The sequence below is a fragment of the Liolophura sinensis genome, chromosome 6 (assembly GCF_032854445.1).
Source record: "Liolophura sinensis isolate JHLJ2023 chromosome 6, CUHK_Ljap_v2, whole genome shotgun sequence".
NCBI lineage: Eukaryota > Metazoa > Mollusca > Polyplacophora > Chitonida > Chitonidae > Liolophura > Liolophura sinensis.
Window position 1 is genome coordinate 70,427,581 of NC_088300.1, and position 22,068 is coordinate 70,449,648.

General features: G+C 39.6%; 1 protein-coding gene across 1 annotated transcript in view; it reads right to left on the reverse strand.

Moving 5' to 3' along the window:
* Positions 1-22,068, reverse strand: part of LOC135467511 (U5 small nuclear ribonucleoprotein 200 kDa helicase-like) — a 33,020-nt gene that overhangs the window by 5,787 nt on the left and 5,165 nt on the right. Inside the window, exons 8-36 of the mRNA XM_064745284.1 lie at positions 21,907-22,006; positions 19,670-19,878; positions 18,140-18,257; positions 17,850-17,905; positions 17,150-17,287; positions 16,360-16,515; positions 14,526-14,696; positions 14,252-14,310; positions 13,831-14,089; positions 12,918-13,067; positions 12,389-12,450; positions 11,671-11,851; positions 11,160-11,264; positions 10,574-10,676; positions 9,717-9,895; positions 8,914-9,066; positions 8,661-8,741; positions 7,956-8,146; positions 7,025-7,316; positions 6,656-6,726; positions 5,972-6,072; positions 5,351-5,521; positions 4,609-4,769; positions 4,167-4,265; positions 3,553-3,681; positions 2,721-2,912; positions 1,741-1,977; positions 1,172-1,374; positions 509-662 (exon numbers count right to left, since the gene is read on the reverse strand). Coding sequence (XP_064601354.1) covers positions 509-662; positions 1,172-1,374; positions 1,741-1,977; positions 2,721-2,912; positions 3,553-3,681; positions 4,167-4,265; positions 4,609-4,769; positions 5,351-5,521; positions 5,972-6,072; positions 6,656-6,726; positions 7,025-7,316; positions 7,956-8,146; positions 8,661-8,741; positions 8,914-9,066; positions 9,717-9,895; positions 10,574-10,676; positions 11,160-11,264; positions 11,671-11,851; positions 12,389-12,450; positions 12,918-13,067; positions 13,831-14,089; positions 14,252-14,310; positions 14,526-14,696; positions 16,360-16,515; positions 17,150-17,287; positions 17,850-17,905; positions 18,140-18,257; positions 19,670-19,878; positions 21,907-22,006 — 4,281 coding nt within the window. The remainder of the gene's footprint in view (positions 1-508; positions 663-1,171; positions 1,375-1,740; positions 1,978-2,720; positions 2,913-3,552; positions 3,682-4,166; positions 4,266-4,608; positions 4,770-5,350; positions 5,522-5,971; positions 6,073-6,655; positions 6,727-7,024; positions 7,317-7,955; positions 8,147-8,660; positions 8,742-8,913; positions 9,067-9,716; positions 9,896-10,573; positions 10,677-11,159; positions 11,265-11,670; positions 11,852-12,388; positions 12,451-12,917; positions 13,068-13,830; positions 14,090-14,251; positions 14,311-14,525; positions 14,697-16,359; positions 16,516-17,149; positions 17,288-17,849; positions 17,906-18,139; positions 18,258-19,669; positions 19,879-21,906; positions 22,007-22,068) is intronic.

Consider the following 22,068-nt stretch of genomic DNA (forward strand, 5'->3'; position numbering starts at 1 on the left):
TCGCTTTGCCAAAAGTATATTCCCAATGATTCCATAACAGGAACAATCCTAAACTAGTAGTATCCTATTCATTTCATCCTTCAATCTGCTTCAATCCCCCAAAGAATCAGATCTGATTTTCATATGTGTACCTCTCTTTAGGAGGAACCTTTCTCACTTGAGGTAATTCAGGCCATGTGGTCTATTATTCAATTTTGCCTTTGTGATGATAATTTCTGGGCAAACTAGTAATGCAAAGCATGTGGATCACAAGAGGACAATGGTCAGTCCAGCTTGGACCTGAGACACCAGCGCAATGGTAAACGTACGCCACTAGTCAAGTCCTCATAGCCCTCACTAGTGCTTTACACCATTCAAGAATATCTTACTTATATGACGGTGACCAGTATAACGGTGGAAGGAAACCAGGTAGAGCCTAGGGGAGACCCACAACCATCCGCAGGTTTGCAATAGCTTAATCCCAGCTAGGCCACAGAGGCCTTGACCCCTTCAGGGTGTATTATCTTACCTCCACAGGCAGAGGTTCATACAAGAACTTCTTGAAGAACTCTTTCTTGGAGCTCTGACAGAGTATGACAGCCTTGCCCTCTTCGTCCTCTGTCATGGGTCTGTTGGCCCTCCCCACCATCTGGAGGACATCAGTCACAGGATAGTCTTCATACCTACAGCAGGTGCACACTAGGCAATTAGCTACTACATTTATACACCAAACCTGTATATGCTTACATACTGTACATACGATGATCTAAAATCTCTGCCTGATCATGCATGTTTCATTGATTCTAGAATGGTGTTTTGATGTTCTTTAGAAAGGTAAACGTACAGGAAAAGAAAATTTTCTGTAATGAAATACGGTCTTTCCTTTCCTTGATAAATGTACTTTTGGGCAAACACAGTATTCATTTTGTGTGATACACAGTGGGCAATATATTTTTCAGCAAACAAGGCTTAACACGTTAATTAGTTAACCTAAACCAGATAAACATTTATTTTTAGTATAATTATTAATGAAATTCTATCACCTACACAATCAACAAATGAGTGACACAGATATACATCTACAAGCACATATGGAACTGATCACAACACAACATACTGTATTGCAGATTTTGGTATTTCACATTTGGATGTAGTGATATATTTTCTTACACATAAAACTATTCAGACTTACGAGTGCGTTTTGCCATCATAGTACTGCGTATCCATGACGATGGTGAGATGCGCCACCATGCTCATACCCCAGGCAAGGTTACGGGAGGACACGATTACCTGTACCGCCCCCGTTGTGAACAGCTGGTCTACCACCTTCCTCTCTGTCTCATTAAGACCTTCATGCAGGTATGCCACCCCATTACTCAGGGTCTCCTTCAATGTCTGATGAGAAGGGAACAAAGTGGTCAGTCCACAGAATACTAGTATCTCAGGATGTAACTTACAAAAGGCTCATCCCAAAGACTGACTTAAAGTTCCATGATCAATGTGATGAGACAGTTACTGAGACGAAAAAGAAATTACCTCTGACAAATCCTAATTTTGTCTATTTAAGCATTTCTGAGCCAAAATAAGAAACATTTTCAAAATTTTGTTCAATTAATTCCTCTAAAAAGAAGAAAAATTCCATGCCTACAATCAGAATCACCACTACAAAAATTTACAGAGGAATTTATAATTTTTATATATGGTCTACAACACAGGTGTGATAAATGCGTAAAAGACAATTTAAAAAAACGATTTCCTCACCTTGTCAGAGATTTTCTGCAGGAATGGCTCCAGATCTTGCTCTGGCACATGCAAGAAGCGACTGGGCTGCATGTCAGCTGCACAGAATGTCAAGATATCTATAGCTGTTAGACGCGTCTGTTTCCGCGATGGCACAAACACAATCACTGGCTTTTTCGGGGAGTGTCGCAAGATGGCCTGGTAGGTTGGCTTTGCCATGGCAATGATCCTTGATGCATTGTGGGTAATGTTAAAACCCTGTTAGAAAGAAACAGGTTGGTATACTGTAAACAAACACATTGGATAAACCACAAAACTGTTAAATAGCATTCCAGCATTTCAACTATATGCCTCATGAAGAGGGTAAGGTTTAGCACCATTACAAAAGTCGACACCTGCTCTAATTCTTCTAAAATTTGGGACAGGTATTAGTAGAGTTGAAAGCAGAATATTACATTTCTTTACCAGCCTTGTGGAAAAGTGAAGATATGAGTATGTTGTTCATTAACCATGCGAGAAAAATGAAACTCAATATTCCTGCTAGAATTACATGTATATTAGCTAAAATGAGCAGACCAGATGTCTCAAATTTTAGAGCAAATAGGGAAAATAAGCCAGTATCAGAGAAAGGCTGAAATTTCTCTCTAAGCTTCTTGCAGTATTCAAAATTACTAGTCGTATTCTTTTCTATGATATTTAAAATTTCTTATAACTTTTCATGGAAAATTCCTTAGTCAATTTTAGATATTTTAGAGCAGACTGCACCTCTCAGCTAATGATCAGTGATCAAGTATTGACATGAGCAGGTACATGTAACGTCCCTCACTGAAACAAGTCTGAGCTTTTCTCACGGTATAATGTTACAATACATTCACACTGAAACAATCACTTTCACAAGACCATAGTGTCTGAGAAAATATTCTGTGCATCAACAGCATGATGTCAGAGTAGAAAAACCATGTGAGTTGTAAAATACATGTATGTAAATCTCTGAACCTCACCTGAATGTGTAACTCTAATGGTATTGGCCTGACATTGGGATGGAAGTTGAAGAAGCCTGTTGTTGTACAGCCGAGCCACTGGGAGACATCCTTGGCATTAGAGAGCGACGAGCTAAGGGCCACAATCCTGATGTTCCTCTCTAGCTGTGAGGAGATGTACCTCATCCTTGAGCAGATTACCTCTAGCACAGGCTGAAATCAAACAGAGGTGTATTTGAATTTAAAAATTATACTGTAATGGTGTAATGAAAATAGAACACAGAATGGAAGAGTGCTTGAGGTTAAATTGGCAGTACTTTGCCCAAATTGTGGCAAAAATATGACACGTTAGAAAAAAACAGGCTAGGTTTGACCGTAAAAGATTACAACATGTAACATTACAACAAGATCATACCTTAATTCTTACACATTTTTCCATAGAAGAGAACAACTTTGAATACAATTCATGCAGCGTAATAATCTCATTACGTAGAAAACAAGATTGGTCAGCTTCACGGATCTAAAAGACTTATTTTATCGTGTTAACATTTCATAAGGGTGCAGAATCCTTACATTCCCCTCCTAAAGACTGGTACTCTTCAAGCGACACATTTGCTTGATTCTAACTGATTCATCCACATAATAAAGACACTGAAAGATTTTTGTGAAGTTTGATGAATTTCTTATCAGAAAAACTTTCTTATGCCTTTATGCACTTCTGAAAGTGCAGTTTCATGTGCCAATCTTTTGGTGAAATATTATAGATCCCTAGCAAGATCAAAGCCACACAATAAATATGCGAGGGCTTATTGAAGAAGAGACTGCCATACAGGAGACAGACAGAATGGCTTACCCCAATCTCTCCTCCAATCAGCTGCAGCTCATCCACAATAAACAGGTTCACATTCTGTACATTCTTCCTCTGCTTCCATCGCCGTGACAACACATCCCACTTCTCAGGCGTACTGATGATGATATTTCCCTGCAACAAAGCAAGTACGATCATTTACTTACCAGTACCTTCCAGTTGGTTGGGACACAGGACACAGATTGGAGAAACCCCTGGCACTCTCTCCATTCTCAGATGAACTAAGAACTAAGATTTCATGACCAATAATTCATACATTCACTTTTGAATTTATACACATGTATTTATTTTTATTTGTGTTCTTTGCCAAACTTTAGAACACTTCATTTTGTATAACTGTGGACTGATTTATGAAAGGAGACAATCCAGCTAAAAGGTACTCCGAACGTTTTCCTACTATTTATTTATTAGACTGGTGTTTTACGCTGTACTCAAGAATATTTTACAGCAGCCAGCATTATGGTCGGAAGAAACAGGGCAGAGCTTAGGGAAAACCCATGACCATTGGCAGGTTGCTGACAGATCTTCCCAAATACAGCCGGAGAAGGAGTTTTCCTACTGTAACTCTAATTTTAAACATGACCAAATCTGTGCCCTACCTTTGCCAGCAGCTTGAGGTCAGTACCGGTTTCTCCTGTCAAACACACAACCCTCTTCCCCATTTGTGTAGAAAACTTTGCGTGCCAGTCAATGAATGTCTGAAACATAAATCCACAATATTTAATTTATATAAAGATCGGGGCAGAGCACTTAGGATAGCATTTCACTGATGATATGCCACTGTTGGAGCAACAGCTGAAGTGCCTTTGTCTTATAATATGCTGAACTTCCAACACTATTTTATGTTTACTCTCCTATCATGAGGCTATCTGGTGGATGAATCTGAGCAGAAAATAGTGAACACCAGCTTTTGGCTGGTAGCCATAATGCCCACAGGCAGGGTATTGACACGAACAACGTCCTTATTACAAGACTATCCAATGGCAATCATTGTCCTCAAGTACATATCACAATTTCTGTACACTCTCTCACTCAACCTACCTGTTGAGCCAGACTCTCCAGCGGCGTGACATACACACACCTGCTCTCTGACACCTGAGAGAACATCCTCAGCACAGCAAACTCTGCGCAGATTGTTTTACCGCTGCCTGTGGGTGCTCCCACAAACACGTTGTCATCACTGTTATAGATAGCGTTGAACACTGAAACACATCAAGTCAGATATATATAGGCATTTAATTCCTCGATGAAAAGATCATGAGCTTGAACATCTGAAGTTGTTTTTCTATTTTTTTCTTCACCACATCTCCTGAATAGATGTTGTTCAATCTGTATTCCTGATAAACAAAATGCCAACACCAATCCCTTGTTGTTTTCACATCACAAAGGAGACTTTGATCTTCAATTTATTTCTTTCATCTTTAACATCAATCCAAAATTGTTAAGACTTTTTTTAATGAACAGTATACAGTCTTACTTTAATCAATGATCCGGACATTATATTTGAGGAGAGTTTCAACATAAGGTAAGGTTCTGCACCTGATCATACCTGATCACCTGATTTATGAACAATGCTTGCACAAGGGCAGTACTAATGTCATCCTACGCACAGCGCTGCCTTACCCATGAATCATGTGACAAACCACATCTTCTCCCTGTTACAGGATACAGGCAAGCGTGGCATGTTGTCCAGGGTAGAATTTAATGCTTTCTAACCCACATGGCAGCAGTATTGATGTGTACTTAGGCTTGATCAGAGATCTCTGTTTGAAGACTAACTGACCTTGAGTCTGTATGGGGTTGAAGGAACGGAAGTCACTGTAGAGCCCCTCAAACACAGCATTCCTGAGCGCAGAGACAGGTAGAGGCTGTAGATCCAGGAGCTCTGTCGGGGGAGGACTTTTCTCGGGCAGAATAAGATGACGGAAAGACACAGGCAGCTGGGTCTCCGCTCCTACAACAACATGGAGATTCTTAATTGATTGCCGTTCATAGATCAAAATAGTTAAATTCAGGGGGATATGCACCTTTAACACTGAAACAGACTGATGAATCAAATATCAGCACAAACTTGTCTGCCGTTTTCTTAACAGGCCCTTATGTTAATTATTCTGCAAAGCAGCCCAGTAAAGTTTTGAAAATTTCGTGGAAGGAAAACATAAAAAAATTACTTCACTGCTATACACTGAAAAAAATAATGTTCTTTTACACTTAACATTTCATTCGACTCAATGCCAAATGAGTACTTAAAGTAAAAAAAGTAAAAAGTAAAAAGTACTTGTTATCAATTGATCAACTGATATAGGGCTGTTGAAGAAGAAGGTCAGTGTGCTGATGTTCCAGCAATATAAGGTATCTGAGCCACCTTACTGTTACAAGACAAACAGTTTGTTAGCTGACTTACCAATCCACCTGTCGGAGATGACCCTGATAAAGTACTGTGGGGGCAGAGGCTCAAACACAGGCACAAAGAATTTCACCACGTGCTCATCCTGAGCAAACTTGCTGTAAAATAGAAACTGGCCGTGTTAAACACATAATTAAAGGTGTTTAAAGCAGAAACAGGGTTATGTGTGTAAACATGACATAACAGATGTCTACCCCAAAACTGTAGAACACATACCAGTTACTCAAATTTGAAACACTGACTTCTGTCTAAATCGCATTCACATACAAAAAAATATCCAGAATTCAGTGTAAATACAGGTGCTCTCTAACTTCTGAATTAGAGACATAAACAATACACTGCTACCCAGACTGATAATGGCTATGTTTTTTTCACAACAAACTTCCAAGCTCATGGCTTTCTTTGCTGGGCATAACCCGACCCTATTACAAATATTAAGGTCACTCAGTGGGGAATTCTTTATTCTGGTGTATGAAAACTATAGAGAATATCAAGAAATAAACATGGGGCAAATAATAATAAAGGATGGCCTCATCTCTAATTCTGTATGTAATAATGCAGCCAAGCATCATAGTGACCTATGGGTGTAAATGAGAAGATAGTAAACAATCCAAATTGAGACAGGTCTGGTAACATGTGAAGACGAAGGCAATGTGAAGAAAGTAGAGCAATATGACATACTGTTTTAACAGGAAGTACTCATGATGAAGTATCACTTCTCCATCTACATCCTCCACCAGAATCCAGAAAGCCTGAAAAATGTTCACCAAAGAATGATTACAGCATGGGTTTATATCGGTCAGGAATAAGTATTTTAGTCAAAATAACACCAGCAACACAAACATAAAACGCATCTTACAACATAACCTTAACACCAAGCCTCAAACATTTTATAGTCTTAATTCATCAGACTTATCAAGAGAAATAAATCATTTGGTAGGCTCTTTTGAAAAAAAAAAAAAATATATAAAAAAAAAATATTGACACAGGCAGCTTTATTAAACTTAAGAATCACAGAATGTTAAACTCAGAGTCTTCTCCATAGCTTACCTCTGAGCTGACATGGACTTTCTCATCCCACTGAAAGTCTGGCGTTATTGTCAGTTCTACCCTCAGAGTGGACCGTGTGATTGGCTGGATATGGACAGACAGCTCTAACTTGGGGAACTGGTGGACATATTTGTGAATGGTCTTCCCCATTTTGGGCATTCGTATCAACTCCCCAATCTCGTGCTGGGACAAGTAGTACAGCCTCTCAAACGGGAAGTTCTTCTTCTCAATTTTCTTGATTACCTCCCCTTGAATTCTCTTGAACTGCCTCAGTGGAGACATTGACTGCCACCTGGTGACAAAATTTATTTATACATATGATTGGTGTTTTTAAGCCGTACTTAGGAATATTTCACTTATACGACGGCGGCCAGCATTGTAGTGGGAGGAAACCGAGCAGAGCCCAGAGGAAACCCACGACCATCCACTGATTGGTGGCAGACCTTCCCACTTACCGCCAGAGTGGAAGCCAGCATGAGCTGGACTTAAACTCAAAGTAACCCCTGGTGAAAAGAAAGAATAATCACAAATTATGTCAGTTGAACCACAACAAAAGCACTAATCCTGCATTTTCAAGAGACTATATAAATCTCTCCACAGAAAAACTGGATCACACCATCAACCAACAGTAGTTCACTGCTGGTTTTCGTCTACCACAGTTATAACTGCAATGATTATCTAGGAATACATCAAATGTTAAGATGTATTACACTGATAACCTAGATTACCAAAAATACTGGCCTAAGTGAGACTAGAACCCACGACAGTGTGTTCAGTTCCACCATTCTACAACTGAGCTATTCAGCCAGGTGGGAATGTCTGGTTTGTTAAGAGTCTAAGCAGATGGAGTTTTAATAACACACAACATGAACATTGGGCACAATTCAAATCTCAACTAATAAGAGTCATAGGCTGTAGCATATGAACTTACATTCTTTTGTCCACCATTTTGCACAGCGCCAGCGCTTTGTCAGCTAGCTGTGCCCAGCCACGGTGCAGCACTATCTCAAATATCGCCCTCATTAGCCGACCTGCTGATTGGGTGATGAACACCATGTCCGCCATCAGCGCAAAACCCTCCAGCTTTAGCTGAGAAATGTACGCCTGCAGCAACACGTTCACCTGAAAACAAACCAGAAGATGGTCCAATCAGGAAAATAACCCAGAAAGGTTCAAAGGGAAGGAACGAATTACATTAGTACAAGTAGATAAAGTATTCTCTACTTCTACATTGAAATATGTTATAAAAAGTTGTGTGAATAAGCATCAACAAATGAGCACTATTTCCACATGGAAAAATTACATAAAATTTCCTTGGATAAAAAAAACCCATTCAAGCAGAAAAAGAATCTCAGCCCATAACGTGGGTTTGTCATCCTATCTCAGCTCATCATTTAGACCTTACAATAAATGGAAGCCCGCATTAACAATTCTATTATGTTACAGAAAGATTTTAAGTCATAACAAATTAATGTCCTAATTATACCTGGTTCAATCAATTGTAATCTGATCACACTGCCTTTTTCACTTGTGTTAGATGGAGTTCCAATAATTACATGGTATCACCACTCCATGATCTGCAGGTCACTAGATGTGAAAGCCTCGATAGAGGTGTTTACAACCATACAATTCTCACCTTAGCACTTGGTTCTTCTATACTCTCCTTGATTGGGATGGGAACTCTCTCCAACAGTTTGAGCAGCTCCAGCTTTTCTTCCTAAAAATCAAACAAATGGGCAGTCACAGTTAGTATCTGACAGTTAGTAAAAAGGCAACCAAGATTTCTAACATTCTGGATTTTTCTCAGTGATTTTGAATTATTACCTCCTCTGCTTTCATTCGTTCTACACAGGTACAACAGACAAATACTGAGGATAAGTTGCACAAACCTCTCGGACATGGATGTGTCGGAACTCGCCAGAAAGGGAGAATACTCTGAACAGCTCTATTTCGCTGAGCGTAGGTTTTAGGAGCTGGTTGTATGTAGCAATAGTCTCGTGGGTGCAGTAGTAGTGACTCGAAATTCGGCCCAACTCTGTTACCTGCCAAAAAAAAAAAAAGCCGCCATAATTCTTCAAGAAGTATTTCTTCATTTCTGTGATTGTAGTTTACTGCCATACTCCTGAATTTTTGAGTCATGCTGATGGCAGTAAGATTAATAGGTGAAGGACACCAGAGAATGTCGATTACATGTTGTAAACAACCAGAAATATTAAACCCACTTATGTTTTCACACATTTGTACAAATTATGCAGAAATCCCAAAATAATTTTTCTGTAATACAGACAAAAGGAGTTCAGCTTACTCTCGAAGCTAAAAGAGTACTAATACTCCAAAGAGTCCCTAAAGGTATATAAACAAATCCCATGTTAAAGATGACCACATACAGACCAGTCTTCCTAAATTTGACATTTCACTATGAACAGTTACAAAACTTCATTCATTGTGATTGTGATTTAAATAAACTCCAGCTGTAGGAGCAGTTTCTTAGGCAACAGGAAGTTTGCATTTGTATGACTGCCATGTGTACCCTAATTTCTCAACCTTTTTTGCATATGGGTTGACATATTATGAGTCTACACAAAATAATGTTATCAAAAAAATACTTGAACAAACACCTCGCAAACAAGCAAAACAGTTGAAGAATTACACAAGTATGTGCAGATGGTTACTTATGATGTATGCGACTAACCTGAAGATGTCCGGTCTTGCGGTCATACTTGACAAGGTTGTGTTTATCCAGCAGCGAGGCAGCGGTGTGGATCAGGTCTTTACGTCTCTGCTCCAGTAAGGGGTCCTCCTTGAGCTGATCATGGCTGATACCATACAGGGTGGGTGACCTCAACATCCGAATGTACAGGTATGTGTAGCCTGGGAACAAAAGAAACCTCAAGGAAGTGGAGATTGAAAAGGCTTTCATTCACTATGGCTGTTTTGCTTTCCTCAAATATACCTACATCTACAATACAAATGGGCCAAGCCCATAGAATTTGAAAGAATGATTACAATACATAAATCTTCCTTCATCACAACAGAATCCCAAAATTATAATTCCAGCCAAAAATACCACTAGGATTATTGGCATGGTCCCCAGTATTTCATATTGAATAACTGCTAAAAAAATTGTTTACTTATTTATTTATTTGATTGGTGTTTTAATGCCGTACTCAAAAAAATTTCACTTACAAGACAGCAGCCTGCATTATGGTGAGAGGAAACCAGGCAGGGCCTGGGGGGAAACCCATGACCATCGCCATGTTGCTGGCAGACCTTCCACGTATGATCAGATAGTAAAACTTTGAGAATATTTTAGTAAGAGCTTTCCTTAATATATATGTACTATGGTCCTTTTACAACAAAAGTCAAAGCGCACCAAAACTGAATCACCCTAAAACTTGATACAAAGACTTTACACAGCAATAGAAACTTATGAAACCTCTACAACATCTTCTTGTTAACAATGAGAAAAGCAATCGCTCACACCTGACAGGTAAGACTAAATGACAAAGTGTCCCTGTTTGTTTTAGTACATTAATTCTGTGATCTCACCAAGCCAGTTGATCCCTTCCTTGACGTTCTGCACTGTTCCCAGCACTACCTCAGCATTCAGGTTGTCAGCCAGTTTACTGATGAACTGACTCTCTATGGGTAACTGAAATACAATAAAGTGTGCATTAAGAGAATGCACTAGAAACTGACAAAATAGTTTCCCCTATTTTATGAGCAGGACAGTGAGGCAATGAAGCAAAATATATACATGTAGACCTCACATTTAAGAAAGCATAAAACAGTTTTTACGAGAAATTCCATTAAGGGTCCTGTGTAAATCTTTGAGGAAAAACAAAAAACATATTTGACAGCACAGCGTTTTTACTTCAATATGTAAGTCTTATTCTCTTAACTCATCTGGAATGAAATACATGTATTTCACTTCTATTACATTATAGATGGAGGAAACCAGGAAGAGCCTACAGGAAACCACTGCTTAATTGCTCTTAAGAGCTTAATTCAAACACGTGACCTCCTCAGTCTATGGCTTGTGATAGAAACTGAAGAAGTGTGAACTACTCTGGCAGCAACTAGCTTGATTTCACTTCTCATAACAAGGAAAACCAGTACCAGAAGCTCATCTCACCTGTTGGTTCATCAGGGACAGGTAATACTGGAGCTCGCTGTGGTTTGTTATCATAATACCTTCTCCTTTTGTGTCATATTGCGGGCGACCTCCTCTTCCCAACATCTGTGCATAAAAAACACATTTATCGTAGACAAACATGATACACTTCTAATCCATCACTCCTATCTAAAAACACAACATAATTGGTTTGGGAAAATGGTTTCAAGTGTAGCATTAGAAGAAACAATATATAGTGTAAAACCAACATATCAAATTATGCCATCACGATAGTTCATATCTTTGCATATTAATCACATATGTGAGCAAACTCTACTTTTTGGCAAATTTGGCATTAAGACATACTGTGCTGTAAATATTACTTTCACACAAATGTATTTTTCATACATGCACATGTAGACATGTTTCCCACATTGAACACAAAGACACTTAAAAATACACATTATGGTTTCATTCCAAAAGCAGCACAAACAAATTACTTTGCATTTAAATGTCACGCACGGCGACTCACTTGCATAACATCCAGGGCACTGAGCTCCACCCATCTCCCCTTCTCTGGGTTGTACACTTGTGTGCCCTTAATGATGACTGTGTGGGCAGGTAAGTTCACACCCCAGGCTAGCGTGGAGGTAGACACTAACACCTGGATGTGACGATCAGCAAACAAGTCCTCCACCAAACGACGATCAACTCTGGAAAACGATCAATCACACTCATATAATCACAGAAGAAAAGAACAATCATCCCTGGAAAATGATAAACTATACTCACATAATCATAGAGTAAAACAACAATCAAACAATCTGACATGGCAGAATGCAAACGTAACCTTACAAAGATGTAGGACTTGATCATATCTTTGACCATAAAGACAAGGATTAGACATCAGACCCAGGTTGCTGTCCCTCCGTTTTCTGTACAGACTGCCGGTGTAGCAGGCCAGGCTGTGGTAAGCGCGGGAGGATTGTGTGCTTATCAAGGTTGATTAATTTGAATACACACAGTAAATAACCTATAAGAATGTTTCCTTCAATTAACTGCTCTGCTGTTTGAGTTGTAGTACAGATAGTTGAAAAGCTAGTGTCAAATCATGAGAAGTTGTATGTGATTACTGTTTCCCCATGGTACACACTAACAGACAGATGGAAACTTGAAAATGTACACAATTAATCAATACACTGAAACTCAAAAAGGATGGTTCTTAACGCAAAACTCCTGTAACAACTCACTTGTTCATTCCAGCATGATGGATGGCAAAACCATAGGGCAGCAAGTCACGTAATTCCATGTTCTGAAAATAACAGGTAGATGATGTAAATTCTTCTGTTTTCTCAAATCCTATGAAGCTTAAAATAGAACAACAGTAAACAGGATAGCAACACAATGTCTTTGCTTTGCACCATGCAACATGTAAGAATTCAGAAACTGTTTTTTTCTAAAGCAGTAAAGCCCCAATGTTCTGGTATTTATAGCGCTGCCTCACCTAAATCACATGCAAACATGTCCCAGTCATGCCATTTCAACCCAATCACAGTACACGAGACATTTCAAGTGCTTCCTTATAAATGCTGAGTGCTCAATGCCATAAGACCTCATCCTAGTCTTTGGTACGAGCTAACTCCAGACTGCCCTGAGGCCTACCATATGTGTCATTTATAATTCCTAGTCTTTGGTGTGACCTGACTGTATACTTTCCTGAAGCCTGTACTGGTACAGGTGTAAAGCCATGTCCCTGAACATCATCACTGGCTAACTCACCTTGACCTGCTCAGCCTCTGTCCTCAGGATCTCTGTGGACGCAGACCCTTCCTTCAGGAACAGCCCTAGACTGTCCTTCTCTAGGCACATGTCTCGGATAGCACGCGCAGTCTTTCCTGTCTCCTTACGCGAATGGACAAATGCCAACACCTGAACACAGGCAACAACAATTCCACTTGTAAGTATATATTATATTGATCTCTATACATTTATGGTGAGATATATGGTTTTCTTTTAATTGATTAGAAGAACATGCGAAAACAGTGCATGCTTTACATGAAATCACTGATAAATAAGGAAACGTGATATTATAGTTAAAGCTTTAATGGTTTTGAAAATTCAACTGAAACTAAAAACTGAAAATTTGTTCAGCCTTCAAATGCCAATAAGTCATAGAATGCTGCACTTTATTTTTTATTTTTTGGACCTTTTTCCTGAACCTTTTGACAGGAATTATTACACAGACAGTAGGAAATTTTACTAAATTCGCCAATGGAAGGAATCTGTGGTCCCTAATGTTTTTAGATCAATGTTTCCCTTTTCCAAAACAAAACATCATGAAAAATATATGCTGAACAAGATATGATAAAATATGTACACATCACTGACCACAGTTTATGTCCTGAACATAACTCATGGTCAAAAAAGTCATTTTCTATACCTCCATTTTCTGTACAGGCTGACTGAGGAATAAACAGTCTGTGGTAAGCTTTGGAGGTTTAGGACTTGAATGTCTTACATTCCAATGTAATTAAAATAATTTACCTGTATCAAAGAAAATGAATCCCTTATCATCTCAACAAATAAGAGGAATATTATTTACATAAATAGAGAGCACACATAAGGACAACAAAAAGGAAAAAAAAATCTGGCAATAAAACAGCACTTCCAAAGCAAATACACAGATACACACCTGATTTTTTCCTGCGTGTTCGATTACTTTCTCATAGACAATATCATTCATGATTTGGAATCTCTTCACAGCTTTCTTCTCGGTGATTCCGATGAACTGCTGCTCCAGGGGTACTGGGCGGAAACTGTTGTCAAAGAAGAAGAGACCCTGGGCAGGATCAACTCTCAGAAAAGTGGCCACATCATCAAAGTTTGGCAAGGTGGCGCTGAGACCGACCAATCGCACGTCCTCCTGTGTAGTCTCTATGTTCCGGATAGTTCTGCAATGATGAGTGCGTATTATCACTGCTGCAGGAAATTCGCAACTATGAAAACTTACTAAAAACCACTAAAATTTCATAACTGAAATAAAAATCAAATTTTCAATATCAACAAAGTGATATGGAATCAGACTTAAAGATAATTTGATATAGTTAACTTACCTTGCCACAAGTGATTCCAGTACTGGTCCCCTGTCATCGTGAAGCAAGTGGATTTCATCCTGGAATTGTAATATAAAAAAAATAGTAAAATTCTTTTCATATACACTGGTGTGTCATTGGAAGACAAAATATGGAATAAAAATATTAAAGTTAAAATATATTTGTAACTAACTTTTTTGATAAAACTTTTATTGCAGCATTTTTCTTTGAAGTTAAATGTACATGTAATTATACATCGCAATGTTTACACCAGGTGAGGGAAATATATCCTTACAAAGATCATGAGCCTGACAAGTTGTGTGTATGTCCTCTCTCCTCCTTTACGTGTCACGATGTCCCACTTCTCTGGCGTGCACACGATCACCTGACATGCAGTTATCTGCTCCTTGGTCAGTTGATGATCGCCTGTCAGTTCCTCCACTTTGATGCCGTATGTTTTCAGCCTCTGACAATTACACAAATAGCATAAATTTATTGATGTATTCATTGGATTATGTTAAATCAACGTAACAATATCTGCATGAATGACCATGATAGTACCACGTTGACAACATTAAGCAGCAGATGTAAACCACTGCAGTGGGAGCTACTTGTACCACTGGTACAGGCATGGCTTCACTGCAGTGGGAGCTGCTTGTACCACTGGTACAGGCATGGCTTCACTGCAGTGTGAGCTGCTTGTAACACTGGTACAGGTGTGGCTTCACTGCAGTGTGATCTACTTGTACCACTGGTACAGGCGTGGCTTCACTGCAGTGTGAGCTGCTTGTAACACTGGTACAGGCATGGCTTCACTGCAGCTACTTGTACCACTGGTACAGGCATGGCTTCACTGCAGTGGGACCTACTTGTACCACTGGTACAGGCGTGGCTTCACTGCAGTGGGACCTACTTGTACCACTGGTACAGGCGTGGCTTCACTGCAGTGGAAGCTGCTTTTACCACTGGTACAGGTGTGACTTCACTGCAGTGTGAGCTACTTGTACCACTGGTACAGGTGTGACTTCACTGCAGTGTGAGCTACTTGTACCACTGGTACAGGCGTGGCTTCACTGCAGTGGGACCTACTTGTACCACTGGTACAGGTGTGGCTTCACTGCAGTGGGAGCTGCTTGTACCACTGGTACAGGTGTGGCTTCACTGCAGTGGGACCTGCTTGTACCACTGGTACAGGCATGGCTTCACTGCAGTGGGAGCTGCTTGTACCACTGGTACAGGTGTGGCTTCACTGCAGTGTGAGCTACTTGTACCACTGGTACAGGTGTGGCTTCACTTAAGTCCAGAGAAATAATCCTTACTTTGTATACTTTTATCCTTTTGTATAGCTTTCGGAGAACTTTTTCTCCACTGTGAAGTAAAACTGCTAACACAAGCTGGTGAACATGATCAATAGTGTGTGTGTCACAAAGTCAAATACTTCTTCCATAGCACAACTTCACAAAAGTCAAATACTTCATCCATAGCACAACTTCACAAAAGTCAAATACTTCATCCATAGCACAACTTCACAAAAGTCAAATACTTCTTCCATGGCACAACTTCACAAAAGTCAAATACTTCATCCATAGCACAACTTCACAAAAGTCAAATACCTCTTTCACAGCACAACTTCACAAAAGTCAAATACTTCTTTCACAGCACAACTTCACAAAAGTCAAATACTTCTTCCACGGCACAACTTCACGAAAGTCAAATACTTCTTTCACAGCACAACTTGACAAAAGTCAAATACTTCTTTCATAGCACAACTTCACAAAAGTCAAATACTTCTTCCATAGCACAACTTCACAAAAGTCAAATACTTCATCCATAGCACAACTTCACAAAAGTCAAATACTTCTTCCATAGCACAACTTCACAAAAGTCAAATACTTCTTCCATAGCACAACTTCACAAAAGTCAAATACTTCTTTCACAGCACAACTTCACAAAAGTCAAATACTTCATCCATAGCACAACTTCACAAAAGTCAAATACTTCTTCCATAGCACAACTTCACAAAAGTCAAATACTTCTTCCATAGCACAACTTCACAAAAGTCAAATACTTCTTCCATAGCACAACTTCAAAAAAGTCAAATACTTCTATGAGTCTGATATGAGGCTTACCTCTGTGAAATTTCCAACCATTTCCTGTACGAGAGACCTCATGGGGGCCACATAGATGATCTTGAACTCGTCTGTATTGATGGTTCCATCAGGGTTGATGTGTTTACCTATCTCCCTCAGCATGCACAATAGGGCTACATTGGTTTTACCAGCTCCCTAAACACAAAATAAACGAAGATCATTGAAAATGTGTACACTTGTATCTATACATATTTAAGCTAATGACTAAAGGGTTCTGCATGCAGTTTGTTATTTAGTAATCACTGAAGCGTCTTATCGCTATACTCCACAATATTTCCACTATAAGGTGACTGGAAGATATATACCTTGAGGTATTAATTTATTTATCTGATTGATGTTTTGTGCCCTACTCAAGAATACTTCACTTATACAACAGCAGTCAGCATTCTCATGGGCGGAAACTGGGAAGCAAATCTTTCCACGCACAACCAGTGAGGAAGCCAGCATGAAATGGACTCCAACCCTTTGTGACTCAGTCTCCTGAGTTATTATACTGCGCTGACAACGGAGGCCTCTTGCCTTGAGGTAACATCAGCATCTCACGCTGACACTTGATGTTAGTCCATCCAGCTGGACCTGGATATGAACAAACATCCTCTCTGGCCATGGGCTTACAGCACGAACATGAACAATAGCAGACTAGATAAATTATTTGGCATGGGCCAGCATCTTGCAAATGGTACAGGAAGTGTTCAAAAATAGGATCTGCAAAATTTACACCAACTGAGAGTAAAGCCTGTAACATCACTGACAATGTACATATACTTACAGTAGGAGCACAGAGCAGTAGATTCTCGTCAGATTCCATGGCAGCTTTATGCAGCCTACTCTGAATCCTGTTGAGACTCTTGAAGCCGTCAAAAGCAGGCTGGGCGTACTTGGGAAGTCTGTCAATCGGCACAAGGGACTAGAGGAAAGATACATATAGATATATTCAAAGACAATTCTGTCATGCCTTAGGACATTTCAGAAATTTTCCTGTACGCTTCCTTAATGAAGTATTAATGATGTGGGCAAGTGTGGCAGGAAGTAACTGACATGACTGCAATGCTTGTGGATTATAAAACATATAGAAATATTCACTGACACTTCTATGTTAAAATGCTGTAATTTGTCAGGACATTTTAAAACTTGTCCTCCACTCCTCCTTAACACAGTACGGTATTAATGATGGGCAAACGTGTCAAAAAATGACTAACATGCTGAGTGCAATGCATGTGGATTATAAAATCGTGTTTAAAATATGACAGAAGTAAATCAAATCTGTGTAAAATATAATATATTAAAACTCTGCCATTACAGAGTAAAATATCTTTGATACATGTATGTTCAACTATTTTGAGAATTCTGGCAGACATATTCACTTGAGCTTAATGATGCAAATTCCGCTTCTGATGAATTTTTAATGTTATCTTTAACTGGATGATTCCTTAGTCCAGCACATTTCCAATGCTTGTGAGCTATCTTACCTCTTCTTCATCAAATGGTTTGGGCTTCAGAGCTGGCACATGGACCTCCTCATAGCCTGTGGAGAAAGCAAGTTTACACCATTTCTGGAATTGTCATGTGCAATATCATCCTATACCATACATAAACAATAAAATAAGGAAAAAGAAACGGTGCAAAATGAGTGTGAAAATAATGTTTTAAGATACTTTTTCAAACATGTGTCAAGACATTTGTTTATCAAATTTGTTTAGATCAAAGAAGAAATTTGTTGATTTGTTCTCCTTATTTATATAAATATGAAAGAGTGTACCTTTCCTCTGTTTTCTAAATGATCCGTCTGGCAGCTGACACCTTTTGTTGGCCATTAGATGACTTCCCTGGCTAAACACCAGATCCTCAAAGTCCAGCAGACTCACTGCTCCAACATCCTGGGACAAAAACAATAATCCATTCAGCTAAAAACAATTCTGGTTTTACCAACCTCAAATAATATTGCTTCATGCTTCATTTATATTTGAGGGGCCTCCGTGGCTCAGTTGGTTAGCGCGCTAGCGCAGCGTAATGACCCAGGAGTCTCTCACCAATGCGGTCACTCTGAGTTCAAGTCCAGCTCATGCTGGCTTTCTCTCCGGCCGTATGTGGGAAGGTCTGTCAGCTACCTGCGGATGGTCGTGGGTTTCCCCCGAGTTCTGCCCGGTTTCCACCCACCATAATGCTGGTCGCCGTCGTATAAGTGAAATATTCTTGAGTACGACGTAAAACACCAATCAAAAAAAAAAAAAAAATCATTTATATTTGTACGCTTACTTTAAGCCCTACTTTAATTTCAGGCATTTAGTTGTTCTAGTTTTTAAGAAAATCATGCTTGTAGTAAATGTGAAAATGTAAAGTACTGTAATACTTCAACCTCTTCGCATGTTTGCAAGGTGTTTATTCTGTGTAGACTGTAAATTACACGTTTTGGGAATCCCTGAAATTGGTCTATCCAACCAATGTAGCTTTGTCTCCAAAATAAAAAAATCTTAAAACGTTCATAAATTGCATTGGAATTTGCTCTTTCATATGCGAAGAGGTTGAGAAAAGGGGGTAGCTTTTTTTATTTATTTGATGTGTTCACACTGTCCATATGGTCTGGGTTACAAAGTGTGCGCTACATTATTGGATTGGTGCATGTGTTCACACTGTCCATATGGACTGGGTTACAAAGTGTGAGCTATGTTATCTGATTGGTGCATGTGTTCACACTGTCCACATGGTCCGGGTTACAAAGTGTGCTCTACGTTACTGGATTGGTGCATGTTTTCACACTGTCCATATGGTCTGGGATACAAAGTGTGCGCTACGTTATCTAATTAGTGCACGTGTTCACACTGTCCATATGGTCTGGGTTACAAAGTGTGCGCTACGTTATTTGATTGATGCACCTGTTCACACTGTCCATATGGTCCGGGTTACAAAGTGTGCTCTTCATTACTGGATTGGTGCACGTGTTCACATTGTCCATATGGTCCGGGTTACAAAGTGTGCGCTACGTTATTTGATTGGTGCACGTGTTCACACTGTCCATATGGTCTGGGTTACAAAGTGTGCTCTACGTTATTGGATTGGTGTATGTGTTCACACTGCCCACAGTGTGCTCTAAGTTCAATCACGTGGGATCCATGATATATGAAGGTAGGACAAAAAAATCTATATGCAGAAGTAACAGGAGATTTGTGATAAGGTCCAGCTATAAAGTTAATCATAACAATATCGGCTGAGGACTTCTGGGTTTTTTTTGCATGATCACATCACGGTAAAAGGTGTGTGGGAAGTTAACTCCCGTGACTGTAGCTCTCACCTGTTTCTGGTCCACATCCATGGCTTCTGCCACTCGGGACTGTCTGGCTGCTTGCTTCCTATCTCTCTCCCTCACCACAATGTCTTCTTTGTCGGTCTCTTGCAGCGCATGTAGCAGTTTGGATAAGTCAGCATCTGATTCCATTTTTTCTTCAATACGTTTTCTCTCCGCCTCACTTTGGGCAGATGCCAGTAGGGTACAGTACAGAACTGTAAGCAAACACCAAGTGTTGGTTAGTGAAAGTGTTAAGAAATTCTCACGGATGATTTCTACTCAAGGTAATTTAACTTAAACATTGTAATCAGGTATATAAGTACAAGAAATATAAAGCAATGTCCAGAAAACAATTTCTGTACGCATGGATTTAGACATACAGTAAATGACCTAAAGTTTCACACAAGTTACTGTCCTCACTCTCACATGATCTGAGTTGGCAGCAAGACAGCAATTAGAGCCTCGCCCGTTTCATTCCCCTGCATGGCAGTTATGGTCCCTCATCCCCTCCATGTGGGGTCAAGTCACTGACAGCGAGGTGTGCAAGTCTCCACACTAGTAGCCCTACACATGCATGTCTAAATATACCCATGAACGACATCGAAGAAAGGCAATGTCTATTACAAACTTTTATCTATTACAACACTGCAGACGAACCGATTATTCGGGTTAGGCCTAAGTGGAAGTCACCTCACGCCGTTATCTGGTAACGGTTGTCCGCTGAGAGCCCTCATTATGCATAGAATATGTTTACAAATGTATTTCAGATAAAAACGAATTTCACTGAAAAATATCTATCATTAGCTTCCTGTTTCCATGTAATTCCAATTTGGTAGGTTACATACATTCTTTACATAGGAGTAACTGTCCTCCTATTGCAGAAGAGTTCATTTTCATGCGTTTATATATCGGAAACCTCCCATAAAACACAGAAAACATACTTCACACAAGATTTCCCGAACTATCATGACTTACTTTTACCCCTTTTCGGAAGTACTGTGTACAAGACCGGCATATTGGGAGATAAAGTTTGTTTGTTATCACATTAGGGGTGCGCACAACACCATTACTGGCTTTATATCAAAATAAAATGCATGTTTTATTATTTCCTGCATACAGTTTTGCCCAGACATGATTTACGTGTTGTCAGTGACAGTTAAGATTATTGTTTTGCCTTTCAACAGTAGAAATCAAATGGAAAATTTGGTTCGTGTGATCGTAAGTGGCTTGTATCTACACGTAGATAAAACCAATCTGCATGACTAAAATTTCATCCAAGAGGACTCGATTACGTATTAAGTAACTTAAGCATTCATTTTTACAAAATATGGGCAGAAATTCCAAATTATGTCAGGATGAACAAAAAATGTACAAATGCACCTATGTAGGTGTCGCTTTTATTGCAGTTTGACATCTTCATCTCGTCTGCTGTAGGCCTAGTTTGTAGGATTTGCGGTGTGCTAAATTCTACCATGGGGGCCTCTGTGGCTTAGTTGGTTAGCATGCTAGCACAGCATAATGACCCAGGAGTTTCTCACCAATGAGGTCACTGTGAGTTCAAGTCCAGCTCATGCTGGCTGTCAGCAACCTGCGGATGGTCGTGGGTTTCCCCCGGGCTCTGCCTGGTTTCCTCCCACCCCCATGCTGGCTGCCGTCGTATAAGTGAAATACTCTTGACTACGGCAGAAAACACCAGTCAAAAAAATAAATAAATAAATTCTACTACAGCTTTGTATACAGAGAGCCCTGCAGTGTAAAAACGGATATTTCACAACACTCCACATGCTTATTCTCCACAGAGTTTTCTCCCGAATTTCCAACTATCACAAAATAACAAATTAACTGTTGCGAAGTGTTTGCACTAAAATCATTATGATTAACACTGAGGAAAACATGAACTGTTGGTGGTAGGAGCATAGACTGACTGCTTAGTGAAGTGTGAGCTTGTTTATTACATTCTTGAACTGTCACTATAATCCCCTGACCACCCCTGATGCTCTCCCGCGGCGTCCAGTGAGAACAATAATCAACGTAATGAATCCTGGGATACACTTCCAAGTCCCAGGGAGAAACTTTAGGTCATTTACCGTAGATTAAATTAAAACTAATGAAATGCCGTAATATACAGAAAAACTTGGAATGACACAGTATACTTTACAGACAAACATATAGGTTCTCAAGAAACTTGTACATGAAGTAAGTTTGACTGAAGAACTAGATGGCTGAACAGGTTGACAACTTACTCATTTGTCTGTGCTGTCTCAGAACTTTGATGAACTCAAACTGTGTTACCCCGAGCAACATCACTAACTGACTCTCAGCTTCACGGTCATCGGCAGCCCGCTACAAAACAACAATAATTGTTCTCACGCTCAGCAATCAACAAATATCAGCAAACATTTATG